At 43.0% G+C, this 15,386-nt stretch overlaps 1 protein-coding gene across 1 annotated transcript in view; it reads left to right on the top strand.

Annotated features, from left to right (window-relative positions):
- LOC104460678 (probable guanine nucleotide exchange factor MCF2L2) overlaps positions 1 to 15,386 on the top strand; it is a gene marked incomplete at its 3' end in the record, with an annotated part of 46,035 nt that overhangs the window by 17,011 nt on the left and 13,638 nt on the right. The window contains exons 3-4 of the mRNA XM_010079016.1: positions 8,966 to 9,080; positions 15,141 to 15,235. Coding sequence (XP_010077318.1) covers positions 8,966 to 9,080; positions 15,141 to 15,235 — 210 coding nt within the window. The remainder of the gene's footprint in view (positions 1 to 8,965; positions 9,081 to 15,140; positions 15,236 to 15,386) is intronic.

Genomic DNA, 15,386 nt, shown 5'->3' with positions numbered 1-15,386 from the left:
TCCTTAACTGGGTCCTAAAATGGCCTCTGCTGTTGACTGTATGGCCTCTGGCAACTCCTTTTGTCTCCATTTCTACCTGTTCGGCAAATAAGGAAATGAAGAATTTGCTTTCCTTCTTCCCCATAAACACACAGTGAAGGATGATGAATTTGCACAAAATACTGAGGGGTCATACTAAGGCACTCTTGGACAGCCTGTCCCTCTCTGCTTGGTGGAGAGGAACACTGGGTACACAGTGCAGAGAGTGCACAGACCCAGCTCTGCAAATGGTCAACTCAGCAGGCCCAGTCCTTTCTGCATCTTCACGTTTTTAAGGACACTCCAAGCTGACAAATGAAATCCAAATCTTAAGTTACTCAGAATTCTTGATGGTGCTCCAAGTACTAAAACTTGATTTTGGAGGTTTCTGCCACAGCAATGTCCTGGAAGCATCAGGTGGTCAAGGAAAGCTGACAATGGGGATCCTTGTCCACACTTTGTAAGCAAGAAAACACTTATCAGCTGGTCTCTCTAGAAGAGAGCTGGTCTCTCTGCTTTCTTTTGCCGCTCAGCAGGCATGCAGAGCTGATGAAACCAGTATTATTTTCAAGGCCTTTGATTTAACTGATATATGAATGCCTGAAAACACTTAAATCAGTGTAAAGAACATCATGCATGTTGAGAATTCAGTGCCTCATGGGCAATGCCTACCCAGGAAAATGCGGAGGACTGCTTTTCTTAAACCCCATCACCTTGCAAGATTTGAGACCATTAGTAAAAGCTGTATATAGCATGGAATGAGCAACTTGGGAAAAGTGGTTTACTAAACAGGACAAAAAACCCGTTTCCAGTTCCAACTAGAATATTAAAACATGGCACAGAAATGTCAAGGGTAAATATAAAAAAGCATTTTCATGTTTCTTTATGGACTCATCATTTCAGCAATGCCTGTATTCTCACCTGCTATTTTAGCAAATTCAGCTCGTCACATTTGACCTAATTCTCTGATTCTTGGAAGCGATGAGAAAGATGTTTAAATAAGACTATTTAAACCTAAGGTGCTTAAAGACTTTGGAAATAACTCTTCATAGAAGGCAGGGCTGAGGGGCGTGTTTGTTAGGGATCGGCAAATAGCCGGTTCATCAATATACAAGTACTGATGACAAATACCAAAAGTGAGTGAAAATGTCTTTCATGCCCCCATCTACACAAATAACAAATCCCATTTGAAGAATTTTCAGGCTTATCTAAAATCTCCTCAGTACAGTCCAGAAATAATATCTTAATAAGAAACAGGGCAGTATAGTTCATAGTTTCTAAGTTGATTTCAGTCTAAAGTTTACAGCTAAATTTGGAAACCTGGGTGCCTCCACTCTGAAATCCCCATGGCAGCCTGTAAAGAAGGTCATGAACATAAAATCATTTACTCAGAGGTCCCTTTAAGCCCAGTATCTTATTCTGTTGGTGACGACTTGTGGGTCATAGGTAAAATATAACAACAGGAATCTTCCTTACTGTCCCTTTATTGCCTCCTGCAAACTGAGGTTTAGGTACAAGTCAGAAACGAGTATACTTTTCAAAAATGCATTTCTCTAAATAAGTGTAACTTTCTTTTTCCTCTAGCAAAAGATTGTTTTTTCATCCAATGAAAACAGATCTGGGTGCTCTCCTGCCTCAGTTCACTTCTTAAAGTAATTCGCACATAAATGACCTCATTTGATTTTGATTTTTTTTTTCCAAGGCAGCTCTGCAGCTTTTCCTTAAAGCATGCTGCTTTTCATTAGGCACAAGCAACCACAAATATTTTGGTGCTTTGGTGCTTGCCTACATGGAGACTGAAATCATCCTGATGTTTAGCTTTTTTCCTGTTTTTCTATGCTGATACGTTCCAGCTCAGTAGCCACTGTCTGAGAAAACCCCTCTGTTCTTTGGCCCCATCACTGTGGGCAGTAAAAGACACTCCCAACTTAGTTGTAGAGCATTTTGGCCATATAATACATTTTTCTGAATAACTTAATTAAAATAGTTCATGCTGCTTTATTCTAGTTGGGGTTATTTCTGTTCTGCCTCCAAAGGGCAGCTAGCCACCTCTTCTGTGCATGCACATGCAGAGCTCAGAGGATGTTAGCAGTGAGTCTGGTTTGTGCTACTCCAGTCTCCAGCTTTGTTGGGCTCTCCTGTTCAGTCCTGTGGATGCCAAATCCATTTGTCCAGTGATAATGAAAGTAACTGGTTGACTGTTGCAGTTTGTTATAAATGAATATTTATTTGGATAATATCAGCTTTTTATTAACAGCTGGCTCCTAAGGCAGATGAAGTGAAACCGTAATATCCCCTCGCAGTAAAGTAGAAAAAAAAAGTAGTATGATTGAAGTCAAAGACTCTTTGTTTTCTCTGGACATGACTCATTAGAAACAGTTTCCTCTACTGTTGCTGTGTACGAATGTCTTACAAGAGGATCTGACTGTCTTGCAGTTTCTGAACAGATGGTAGGAATTATGTAGCAAGCCTAATAAGTTTGGTGTTTGATTGTGTCAGGGTTTAGTTATAATGAACATACTGGAAACTGACAGCATCCTGTTTGTCCTGGCCCTCTACCTACTGGACTAACCAACACTGTACTGTCCATGCCCAGAACAGAGAAACTCTCCAAAGCCTTCCCTGGTCCGCTGTGGTCACGGAAAAGGCTGCAGTGTAATGTGACAGTGTCCTTAATCGCATAGTTCTACTTTGGTCATCTCTTTTTCCATGTGCTGATCTAGCCCTGCTTAGCCTGTGAGATCTGGTGGGGGAGTACTGGTTCTTGTGGTTAAATTCTAGTTTTGAAACCACTGCTGCCTCTTTCCTTTCCCTGAAAACTGAACTCCCAATTATGGGACTACAGCTGTGACAACATAGGAGTGCACAGCTACGTGTGTGTGTTTCCTGTAGCTGCTTAGATCACAAAGCTGGGTAGCACTGCAGACCTGGCTACTCTAACATACACCAGTTTGTACTGACGAACGGAGAACCACTGGTAAAATACTGTTCCTGTCCTGCTGACAAACTAATAACCCGATGTACCAATCTGTTCTTGGAACTACTTCTAACCCCTCGCCTTTTATCTGCAGCTTCACAACCTGTACTTATCTGTAATTACTCTGTCAAAGAGACCAATCTGCCATTTGCAGCAATAATGGATCCTGTTACTAAATCACAGATTTATTAGACAAACTTGTCGTGAAGTGTATTAGCAGAGATTCATTTTCTTTGTGTTCTGCTCCTGTTTAGTCAGTGGACTTCAGTGGATGGAAGGCTGTATCTGAAAATGGTAACTGACTCTGAAGCCAGTTTATTTAATTTCCAGTGCCTGGAGGGTATTAGGCCATCTGCTTTCTGTTTAAACTGGGCCTTTTGGAAAATCTGGCCTGACCTTGCCAAAAGGACAGTTTGGAGTGTGTGTAAAAATCTAGACCCAGGAAGCATGATTTAACTTTAATGAGAAATTCAGCATTCACAACCCTTAATCAACATGGAAAAACAAAACAAGAGAGCATGAAAAAAAGCAAAACCTGACTGAGGCAGTGAAACTTCAGCCAAAATATCACTGAACCCTTCAACTGTCTGACCCAGGAGATGAATTGCAGTCAGGTCTGCTGTGACTAAGGGAGCTCTCTGCCTGTGGGCAGACCCAGGCAGTTAGCCTGCACGTGTCAACAAAATTTGAAAGAAAACTTTCCACTACTAACTGATGAGTTGGTGTCTGTGGCAGGCTGGGGAGGTGTGCACTGCAAACTTGCAGACAAGCTTTTGGAACTTCTCCTACTCTTAGCCTGTTTGTGTGGGGGTTTTTTTCTTTATTTTGGTTTGATTTCTTTTTTCCCCCCCAAGGGATTCATCATATTTGGTAAGCTCTAGTTAGATGTTACAAGTTTAATTTTTGTTGTTACAAGAAGAGCTACTGGCCATGGAATAGGACTTAAATGTAGCCCCTGAGTGTCTAAACCATGGATATTTTTGGTCCCTGGACAAGAGGCATAGGTGGGCTAGAACTGGGAAGTGGGAGCTTCCTAGGATCCCCATCGTGTCCAGGAACTTGGCCTGCAGTTGTGATTGCTTCCTGCTTTTACATCAGTCATACCAACGTGCAACTCCAGCTGTGAGAGCTCTCAGAATTCAGCACTCACACCTCATTTGTCAATCACACCCTTTACACTGCAAAGCAAAATGAAATTTTCTCTGTTGCCACATCCCATTTCCCCCCAGGCATATTCCTCCCCCAAATACTTCAGCTGTTTTTGTTGCCACAGCTGAATTCTGGCCTCATCTTTACTGCAACAGCTAGGCAGGCTGCATTGGCAGCTGGAAAGTCTATCTAATAGGAACAACTACCAGTGCTGCTTTGTGTCTTGGGGCTTGGGAAATTGGCACATGTAAGAGTGAGCGATGGTCCCATTACCATGCCTTGTACTGCCCTGTTCAGCAAGAAGCTGGGGTGGAAAATAAGGAGAGTGCCCAGGAAGAGGAGGAAAGTGATGCTGTCATTCTGAGTGGCAAACCAGGCAGAAGGTCAAGCTGACTGTCATCTTTTCCTCGTAAGTCTTGCGTTTTTCCAGGCAGTCCAGCTTTCTGCTCCTCCATCTCCTGCGGATGCTGTGTGCCTCATTTGTGCTTCAAGTTGTTGAGCCTGATGCACCTCTGTGTGTGACTCTGAATGCAAATGATTTAACTGCTTGCTGATAATTTACCTCTGATCATACATCAAGATCTTTAATCAGAATGCGCCTGCCCCTCCCCAAGCAGCAGTGGGTCCATACCTTGGACACAATGAGTTTGGGTTGGACGCAAGGCAGGTTGCTATCTGTGGACGTAGAGAGCAGGAAGGAGATGGACCTCTTGAAGGAAATAGATGGAGCTGAATCAGGGTGGCAGCATGTGTTATGTTTGTGGGTGCTGTCTGGGAAGGGAGCTCAGGTCTGCAGCAGGAGATGGTAGACAAAGTCTGGTTGAGTTTTCTCTGCAGGAAAGACTCTGGGGCTAGCTGTGACAGAGTGGCCTGGGGTCAGACTGAGGAGCAGTGACCCATGGGAGACTGCCAGAGATGTCCTGGCCCCCCTAAGGCAGGGTCAGGAGTGACCTTCATGGTAATTCGGCCAGGGGATAGCCCTGACCCTCTCCTCCTGCCAGCTGAACCTCTGACTCCTGTGGCTGCTGCTTGCAACGACCCCTGCCCCCCTTTTTCCCTGGCCTTGCACCGGCATTTGGATCTGCCAGGAGGTGTTGGAAGTGGTTGGGTTGCTGGAACAGTGCTGCAGAGTGGCATCTAATGGCACCTGCAGGAGCTGCAAGTCAGCAACACAGCGGCCAGGGCATTGCATGAAGACAGCTGCCAGGCATGGCCGTGCTCATGGTATCTATTTTTCAGTGTACCTTGTTTCTCCTTCTGACTGCACTAAACTCAAGTTATTGCTCACTTCTCCCATGGGGCTCTTTAGCTCAGCTTGTGCCTCATGCTCATGCCACCAAGCTCCTTTGCTCCTGGCAGTCCTTGGCCCCCTCATCTTCCTGCACAGACACTGCTGAATACAGCAGACGTGCCTCAGGTAGCCATCATGTAACCTTCTCAGCTTGGTCCTGTGTTCGTGTGGCTCTCTCTCTTTGGCTCTTCTTTTCTGTCTCTCTCCTCTTGCCCTCACTTTCTACTTAAACAGTCTTTTTTTTTTTTTCTTGACAATTTTTTTCTTTTGGTCTTCCATAGAGCTGCTGGAGCTTGTTCTGTCCCTGTGTGCCTTACTTATGATGGATTGTAAAATTTTGTGTTCAGAAATTAGACTCTTTCACAAGTGATGTGCAGGAGTGTGGGAGTTATGCACAGTCCCAGGAAGTGCAAGGATCGTACACAGAGAGTCCTTGAGGCCAAATTCTATAGACTTCGTCCTTATGGCTGTGGAACTGACTGAAGACTGTCCATGTTGGTTTTTAGTTTGTGCTCTCTGCCCTTCCAAGACATTGAGTAGCCAGTTAAAGTATTTTCAGGCTGGGGGAAATCTAGTAGCAACACCCTAGAAAGCAAGGTTCATGGCCCAGGAAAAAAAAGGGCTGCGGCTTGTCAGTTCACATTCTGCAGAAATTTGCATACTGCAGCAGATCTTGGTTTAGTGTCAGGAAAAAACCGGCATTAACATTTAGATGTATGGAACTGTTCTCTTATCCAGAGGAGAAAGTTTTCCACACACCCTTGGTATATAAGGAGCTTCCCTTATAGCCCTTAACATCTGCTCTTGTTACTGTGCTAGATAAATTGATAAATGGGTATGGATCATTTTCCCTTGTAACTCAACTGCTGCTCAGGGTTCAGCTCTGGATCGGAACCACCCGTTCCTAACATATTTGTATCATTGCCTGTCACCCAGCACTTAAGACATTCTGTTTCTCTGTGTCATAGTACTTAACAATTTCTGATCACAGAACTCCCTCAAACTTCACCCTAAGTTCATGGTATGGCAGGAACTGAGAGGTTCCATGTTTATTTCCTTGTCTGAAATATAGCTATATTCAAGAACCTTCTGAGTGTTCTTCTGTTTTGGTTGCACCACTAAGTGCTTCATTCACCTTGGAGAATGAGATGGAGCCCAAGAGCTGTTGAGGATGTGTGGCCTACAGAGAGGCAAGGAGCTCTTAGTTGACTGCCCAATCTGAAGCTGCTCCTAAGCGTCCTTCTAGATTTGTTGCCAGTGGTGAAGGGAAGTGTTCAGTCTGCTTACATTCATTCCTTGGATGGCTTTTTGTAGGACAAGATCCTATGACAAAAATACAGACCCACATACATACAGTGATTCTATGATTCTATGAGACGGGGCAGACAGGTTTCCCATTTCATTTTTTTGGCCGTTACTATTTGTGTCCAGGAGATGTCACTAAGAATCTGTAGCAAACCATCCTAACTGGGTACCTGCTGGATGGAGTTCCTGGTTTCTAGGCTGCAGCAAACAGTCTGGGCAAAGTCTGACTAAATTTGCATGACAGCGTATTCTATGTCACTGCTGAGTGCAGATAGTGCAGCTAGAGTGCCCTGGGATCAAGCTGCCATGCATCAGCATTTGGCCTTATCCCCAGGTTAATGGGGAGGCCGTGGCTTTGCTCAGCATGTGAAATCAATTCCAGTGCAGTGTGAATGATAATATTCCTTCTTTGCATTTTGGCTGAAAGCCTTTTGAATCTCTGTAGGCCTGTTTTCTCCTTAGCAGGGTAAGTTTATTGGATGATCTAACACAACTGAGAAATTTTCAGATATAATTAAAGCAATAATCAATCTTCAGAAAGAAAAATAGGGGCTGAAGGTAGTGTCTTGACAAAGGCACCATGTCACCAGATGTCAAGAAGGAAAAGGATTTCCTTGTTCAAAATCCCTGTTTTTTAGAGCTCTCACTTTTACTTTATGCAAACATTGTGTTCCTCAGTATCCCAGCCCTTCATGGCTGGACAGCAAAGAAGGGACCTTAAATAATCCAACTGAGCCTGGGAGGTTTGGGCAGAGGCAGGATCAGGACTGGCAAGGGACTGACCACTCTAGAGAGAAATAGGAATTACTGGAGCACCTCTTTGCAATAACCACAAAACTAGGAGCAGGAGTAACTGGTTTGTGCCATCAGCTGTGGTTATCAGCAGGGAAAGGCAGTAGTATATGGGAGCAGCCTCGAAACAGGGTTCATTTATGGGGATTTACAAGATACTTTTGAGGAATGAGGATTCATATTTTTCCCCTGAGTCTCTCTTTCCTCCTATACTCCTAATGGGATAATTAATTGGATACTGTCCTTCAGGAAGGTGATTTTCTGTCTCCATCTCACAGCTTTCCCTTCACTAAAGGGAAACCCAGAGACCTTGGACAAGAATCTTCTGCAGGTGATAAATGATTAGGAAAACTGTGTGTGCTGCAGGACTAGGCTCGGTATTGGGTTTGTAGAGAATTGCTCAGCCTAGTGCAAACAACAGGCTTTGAAGGCAGAGAAGGAGAAAGACTCAGGGAAAAGCATGTCCTTAATGGCCTAAGCAGCACTTAACAATAAGGTACCTGTAACAAAAGCTTTATTTCATCACATTCCTTTGTGTGCTGCTGCCTCATTAATCTTCTCTTGGCTCTGAGTCCAAGTTCGTGAGAAGACTCCTGTTAACTTCTGTGTGGTTTGAGTGACGCCCAGCTTTATGAGCAGAACCATGTTAGGATTGGTCCTGCAGGTAAACAGGGTTTGTGAATCACAGAATCACCGAATCACAGAATGTTAGAGATTGGAAGGGACCTCAAAAGATAATCTAGTCCAATCCCCCTGCTGGAGCAGGAACACCTAGATCAGATCACAATGTGATGTGTACTGCAACATCCCCTAGAGCTGAGCATTGTGTCAGGAGGACTGTAAAGGGACTCAGCTCCACGCTTCCCATAACTTCTCTTCTTGACCTTGCTGGTTGTGGCCTTCTCGTCCTATTTAATGGAGGTTTGGTATAAATAAATGAGATAAGCAAACTCATTGATTAAATACTCCATGCACTTTGAGTGTTTTATTTATTAAGGAAAGACCTAAGACTGGATTGGTCCTAGTGTCATGGGTTATGTGTGTGTATTCAAAGCTTGTGTGCTCTATTACTTCATTTCCTTTAATGTCTAGAAGGAATCAGAGAGTAGTGTACCTCCACATAGGGAAACGTTGTAATATTATCACAAGAAATTACTTGGAAATAGGAAACAAAGAACCAAACAAAACAATCAGAATTACGCAGAAGATTTATGAAAAAGCTGAGAATAAACAACAGAGGCTAGAATCTCAGCTGGAGTAAACTGAGGTAATGAAACTCCAGTGGGCTATAATATCAAATGGGAAACTGATCACGTGTACTGGATCTGTGTGCTTTTCAGTGAGGGATATGCCAGTGTTTCCCATTTGAGTACTGACCAGCCTGTCCAAAGGCATAAAATGACCCTCTAATCTTTACAACCTCTCTTTTGCAGGAGGAAGAGGGAAGGATGGGGCACCCATTATAACCTTTCCAGAATTTGCAGGATTCAGTGACATACCTGATGAAGATTTCCTGAATGTGGTCACATATCTAACCAGCATTCCCAGGTGAGGCTAAGCACGAATGTCTTGATTTCCTAGAAAGCTTTGCTTCTTCAGGGGCTCACTGCATTTAGTGGTGGTACCAGGAGGTACCAGTGACACGGTGTCCATCCAGTCGGTATGAAACTTTCCTATGTACATGAGGCCGGAGTAACCACTTACACCATTTGCATGGGAAAGCAAGCTTCACACAGGACAGGTTTTCTGTTCAGGGCTTGAACTGGGTGAGAGGGGGTGTAGCTCTGAAGAGCAGCAGTAAAGGTAGCAGATCACAAGGGAGCCAAGAGGGGCTGTTTGTGAAAACTCTCGGAGGCACTGAATGTAACAAGGGAAGGGTTGCACCTGGAAGGAGCCAAACTTACATAGGTCCTGTTACTGCTTATTCCCTGAGTGTATCTTTCTGTGCAAGCTTTCTCTTTTCTCAGAAAGCAAGCTAGGTGCCCTGTTGACAGGATTCTGGCAAGCACCATGTGCTTTCTGATGCTTCATTTATTGGGAGATTGCTCTACAGCTAGGATGTTTTCCTTGCTGTTTGCCTGCAGCTGTGCAAGGACAGTGAAACAGACTCACTTCCAGTGCTCTGAGGAAACATGCAAAGGCATGGCTGCTGAATTACTTTTTGTTTATCCAAAAAAGAGAGCTTAATATTTTTTTCAGTCCCCTGATCCTGTCTACGGACCATGGCTGTTTGTGCTAGTTAGAAACACAGTAGGGATTTATTATTTCCTGTGGTCTTGCCTATAAAGGTGCTTAGAGGATGATGAGGGGAAAACGTGCCTCCTTCAAGTCTGAGTAAGAAGTTTTCCAGCTCCGCCTACATGTATTCCCCATACTGAGTTGCCAAAGCAAGCTGAGAGAAACCACAAACTGTGAATTTAACAGCTTCATTGTTTCACTCTGCTGTGTAGGGCTTTTGTTCTGCCAGGAGAAACTCTGTCATGTATTTCTTCACTAGCTTCAGGACTAGGAGGATGACCAGCTTCAAGGCTAATAAAACAGCAATAGTGGCTGAGAAAAACACAAAGCTAGTTTTCCAGTTCCTTGTGTTTGGTACGCTGGTGGGTGATTCCCAGTAATGTTGTCACCTGTTGGGGAACTAGCACGTTACATTGTCAACATGATAGACAGAAATGCTTTATGCTTCTTCAGCCTGTGTGAAAGCCAAAAGTACAGGTGGGTTCAAAAGAAATTCAGCAAAATTTATGAAGGATAGCTCCGTCAGTGGCAGTTGAACACAACAGCTCAAATGAAAACTCTGGTGAAGAAATCTATATATTCCTTAATGCTGGGACTTGGGAGAGTATACCAAGAGAAAGATTGTTCTTGTCACTTTCTTTCTGCTTTTGCCTCAGTATCCATTACCTACCAATGCTGGAGACAGGATATTGGGCTAGATGGACTTTTGTTTTGATTGAGTTTATCAGTTTTGTTTTAGAAAGATTGACTGCATTTCTTGAGTCACTGTGTGAAACTTGCCACCCCTTATATAGATGGTGAGGGACAAAGATATTGATTTAGAAGAGGAAGAACCTGAGCAGCAAGCTTTGGTTGTGTGATTTATGACATAATTATATGAAGGACAATCTTCATGTAGCATAAGTAGTGGACCTATTTGGGCGCAGCAGTGCCTTGTTAATCTGCAGCTGGCTGGTCCATGCACAGAGAGTGTCTCTGTCATACATCTCAGCAAGCAGTACAGGGACTGCATTTGTTACTTTCATCAGCACTACTGTACTGCATACTACTGTGTGTATTACAACAGTGTTTAACTCTTCTGGAGTTACAAAGGGTATGGCCATGAATCAGGTAAGATGAAGTAAGTCTGAAAAGCAGTTCATTCAGTTTATCATAGAAAATACCTCCTTCTTCATAGTTCAGTGAAGCAGAGAAATCAGCATCATTTTTCAGGCAAATGTAGAGAGAATATGTCTTTTGTAGTGTCTGTTTCTGCATATCCTGTACAATAAGGTTCGTGCTAGTTGTGGAGATAAGATTTGTGATCACAAATGACATCATTCAGTGAGTTAGTAAATTTCTAAGTCCCTCTGGAATGATTGATCTTATGTGCCCATATGACAAAACATTAAAAAGATAAAGATGGACAGCAAATGTTATTCAGACGCACAGGCATGCACTTGTCTTTGATGTTGCTGAGCAGATTTGCTTTACTAGCTGAGGCATACCACAGTATTTCAGGGTGGGCTGTAAATAAAATTTGCATTTCTGGGCTTTAAAACATTAATTACACTCCAGGATGGGAGATCAGCCCTGGGAGATTTTTGTAATCTGATTAATTTTCCCTCTGGTTCAACGCCTGCTCGTGAGAGTGCTCCACCAAAGGGGACTACATACATACACATCCACACACTTTGAGTGACATGGTATATGCACATGCATACCTCTGGGCATGTACACTTACAACAGATATCTCCAGAAAGCCTTTTTTAACTTGCTTTATTCCATGGCCAGAATTCCCTTATCTTCCAACTGACATGGATCAACTACTTTGATAAACAGGTGTCCTTCTCTCTTTCTGAAAGAGGTCAGGAAATTCAACATCTCCTGGCCTCCTCAAATCAGTGTTTAAGGGCTAACCTGAATTCAGAGCTGAGGATGGAACAGCTCTGCTGACTGCACACATTTCATTCAGGGAAAGGGAACCTCTCTGCCAGGCATCTGTAGATCTGGGAAAATATGCCAGAATTTAATTTGGAGGTAAACTTGATGTTTACCTGCTGTGTAGGATTTTCAAATCCCTCTTTTCACAGAACTGGAGAAACACCAATGCATTTCCAGAATGAGGGTAGAGGTGTTACAGTACTGACACTGAGAAAACATTGATAGAGTGTGTGTGTTTGCTTTTAAACAAACTTCCTTCCTCCGGATACACACGAGTGGGGTTTCTCAGCCATACATCCACTTGCACTGATGCTGCCATCTGGGCTAGGTGTCTTCCCACAGCCGTTTGCCTGCATGCATCACTTAGTGACAAATGACATTCAGACCTTGGTATGCCCTTCTTTTCAGCTTGTTGACTGAAATAGGATCACTTGCTGACACTCTCTCTGTTACCCTGGCTAAATTTAGGTGTTAAATCAGCCCTATATAGTTAAAAAACAACAACAACAAACCAAAAAAACCTCCACCAAAAAAACCCACACCAAACCAAAATTCAAACAACAAAAAACCAAACATAGAAATACTATTGGCTTATCTCAGTGGAGACAGTTGATACCATCCTGAACATCAAGATGAAAAGCAGGGAATAACATTGCAGAAGGCTGAGGTTTAGCTTTGCGTTAGGTTTACAGGCCCATTTTGATTTTTCTGTTGTTCAAAGGTGTCTCTCTTGTCTAGATCCTTGTTGTGTTGCATCCTTCAACCTGTGGCAGCCAAGATTTACAGAGCTGTACCTCTGAATGGTTTCTTTGCTGCTTGCCTTTGTGTGGTCTGCCAGAGTGATTTTGAGTGATGTCAATATTCTCCCCCACTTTCTTCTGTGCTCAGCTGCTTTGCTTTTTAGCAGCATGTGATTTTCGCACCTTGCCTCCCCACTCTTTTCCTCCTTCAAATCATGTAATTTTTAATTCTTTATTTTTTTACCCATTTAATCTCAGACAATGTAATAAATTCAATTATGTATATGATATATATATATATAAATGATATATACTGCAATAGGTACCTGCATTGCTTGCTTAATGGCCTCATTCTCATTTTACCCTGACAAATCTCTCTCAGATCTCATGCCTTGGCTTGTTCTTTGTACTCTTCCAGAGCTAGGACTGTACCTGCACTGTTTGTGTAATAAAGTATTCTGGCCTGTGCCTTCCCCTGCAGCCCGTGTGCCAGGCAGGGCTGGTTGGCAGGTTTTGTCCTTGCCAGACAGCTGCAGTTACTACACCTGGTCTTGCAGGGAGAGAGCTGCGAGTAGCACCCCACCATAGCTAGAGTGCACACTCAGTTGTATTTTGCTCTCCTTTGCTCTCTTCTCATATCTAAATCGAAAGCATTACCTAAGTATCTATTTAAGCTTTCATTTCCTCAGTCTGCCTCTTTAACTGGCCTGCAACACTCTGATTTGCGGTGGCAATGTTCCTATTCCCATATGTTCACTATTCCCAGCTCTCCCCACCCCCATGACCGCTCTTGCCAAGCCTAATTTCATGAGAAAATTCCTTTGCTGCTTCTCTTGCATTTTCTTGTCTCTATCTGTATTTCCTAAGCTCTTGTTCCTATTATCTATTAATTTAATTTTTCTTGTTGCATCTGATGCCTGGATGCATTTCTGCTGTTACATATCCCCATGCAGAACACCTTAAAAAATGAACTGCTTGATCACGGACATATACTTGAAAAAACAGCAAAGGGCCCTTTTTAAGTGACTTCTGATCTACATGTTTGAGGGGCTTTTAAAAATGGGACTTAAGAGTTAGTTCTGAGACACAGAGGCAAGTTTTACTTGGCACAAATAGTTTTCTGTTTGTTTAAATCACAGTTGTTCTTGTTCCTTTTGTCCGATGCTGTTTTGTCAGTTACTTCCATTGCAGTTTGCTCACCAAGGTGTGAGGGTCTGATTCTGCAATCTTTTAGGCCTCCAATCTTCCGTGTACACTCCTATTAGAAAGCCTTTAGTCAGTCTCTCAAACCAGGTAGATGGGCAAAACACGGCAATTTCTGGGTGCAGTCAGCTTGTGTGAGTATGGTGCCTGTGGACAGAGTTACTTGTGGTTTAGCTACATCATAAATTTTGTGAAGAACAGATTTTTCTAATTTTTATTAACCTGATATTAGTTGAATTATATATTTCTTTAGACCAACATCAGCATTTTGTTAACTTCAGCTAACACACCTACTTTGTTGGTAATTTTGTTATAAATCACTGGTTTCAACAGAACTGCATGAGAATTGAACCTGATTCTGTGTGTCCACTTATTGTGTGAGAGATACTCAGCAGGTACAAACTGATTGCACGAGTCTAAGCTGAAAACCTAATCAGATGCTGATTCCAATATATGTTTTCTGTTTCTTTGGAATAGAGGCCATATTTTGGTGATCTGTTTGATTCAAATTATGTCCCCCTACATTCCCGTTTTCCTGCTGCTTTAACATGGTTCTCAAAAATTAACACGGCTGTCAAAAATATATAAAGCATAATCAAGAGACAGCATTAAAGAGACTCAGATTAAAGAGACTCTGGTTTGTCCAGAGATGACCGATCCATCCTGCAATAATGACGTTTCTGAAGATTTTTCTCACTGTGTGCTTATTAGCTTCCAGGGACTTCTCTCCAACTCTGAGCACTCTTGGAAGGCAAAGAGTAGAGCAGTCCCCCTGAAGCCCTGAACACCAAAGTGGGATTTTTGAGGGAGAGAGAGGATGGGATGTTTCTGAGGTCTACGCAGATGGGATGGAGCATCAAAACAGTGCCTCACAGATCCTCCTTGAAAAGTACTGAGATGGAACAGTAACTGATATTCTAGCCAATATGTTGAAAGGATACTTTTGAATGACTTGCAACCCTAGAACCAGTTTGTGATTAGCAAGATACAATTCTTCAATTCCTGCTTTGCCTACCAGAATCCTGGGGCATTGTGTACACAGGCAGGGTGGTGACACTAGGGAGATACTGACTCCCTGGAGCTAAGTGCCCCTGTCAGATGTCAGCGTACTTGGAGAATGAAGACTGAAGTGGGGTGTCTAATAACTTGAATTATTTTGCAGAGAAAACGAGATCTGAGGTTTTTGTCTTCAATACAACACAGCGTGATTAGTGATCCTGAACTATTCATATCACCTAGATTTGGCAGCAAAGTAGCATAGCAGCTGAGAGATTTAGCAGATAAAATCTTAACGTCTTGCGTAAGCTGCCTTACGCTGGAAAATTTGTCAGCTTTCATTTTCATGTGGATTTCTGCCAAATATTCATTTCTTTCCACTGTATGTTGCATTTTCATAATGGGCTTAGAGGGTGATCTGACGGAGGCTGTGTTTTGCTGCAGTACTCTTCCTTGGAACGGGAGTATCTCCGTGTAACCCAGCATACTTATTTCATCTGTTTTGCAGTCTGGAGGCTGCCAGCATTGGATTCATCATCATCATAGACAGACGACGGGACAAATGGAGCGCAGTCAAGGCATCCCTGACACGGATAGCAGTAAGTGCTTGCTTTTGTTATTTATCTCATAGAAATTAAAACTATCTCCTGAAACTTCAGCACAGGATACAATCTCGTGTGCTCATTTTTAGCTCCCATTTTCTGGCTGTAGATGCAGATTCTCCCCTGCCCTGAAGCTCATGAGTGTTAAATAA

This window comes from Pterocles gutturalis, unplaced genomic scaffold (genome assembly GCF_000699245.1).
Source record: "Pterocles gutturalis isolate BGI_N339 unplaced genomic scaffold, ASM69924v1 scaffold28653, whole genome shotgun sequence".
NCBI classification, from domain to species: Eukaryota; Metazoa; Chordata; class Aves; order Pterocliformes; family Pteroclidae; genus Pterocles; species Pterocles gutturalis.
This window is presented reverse-complemented; position numbering and strand designations above follow the sequence as displayed.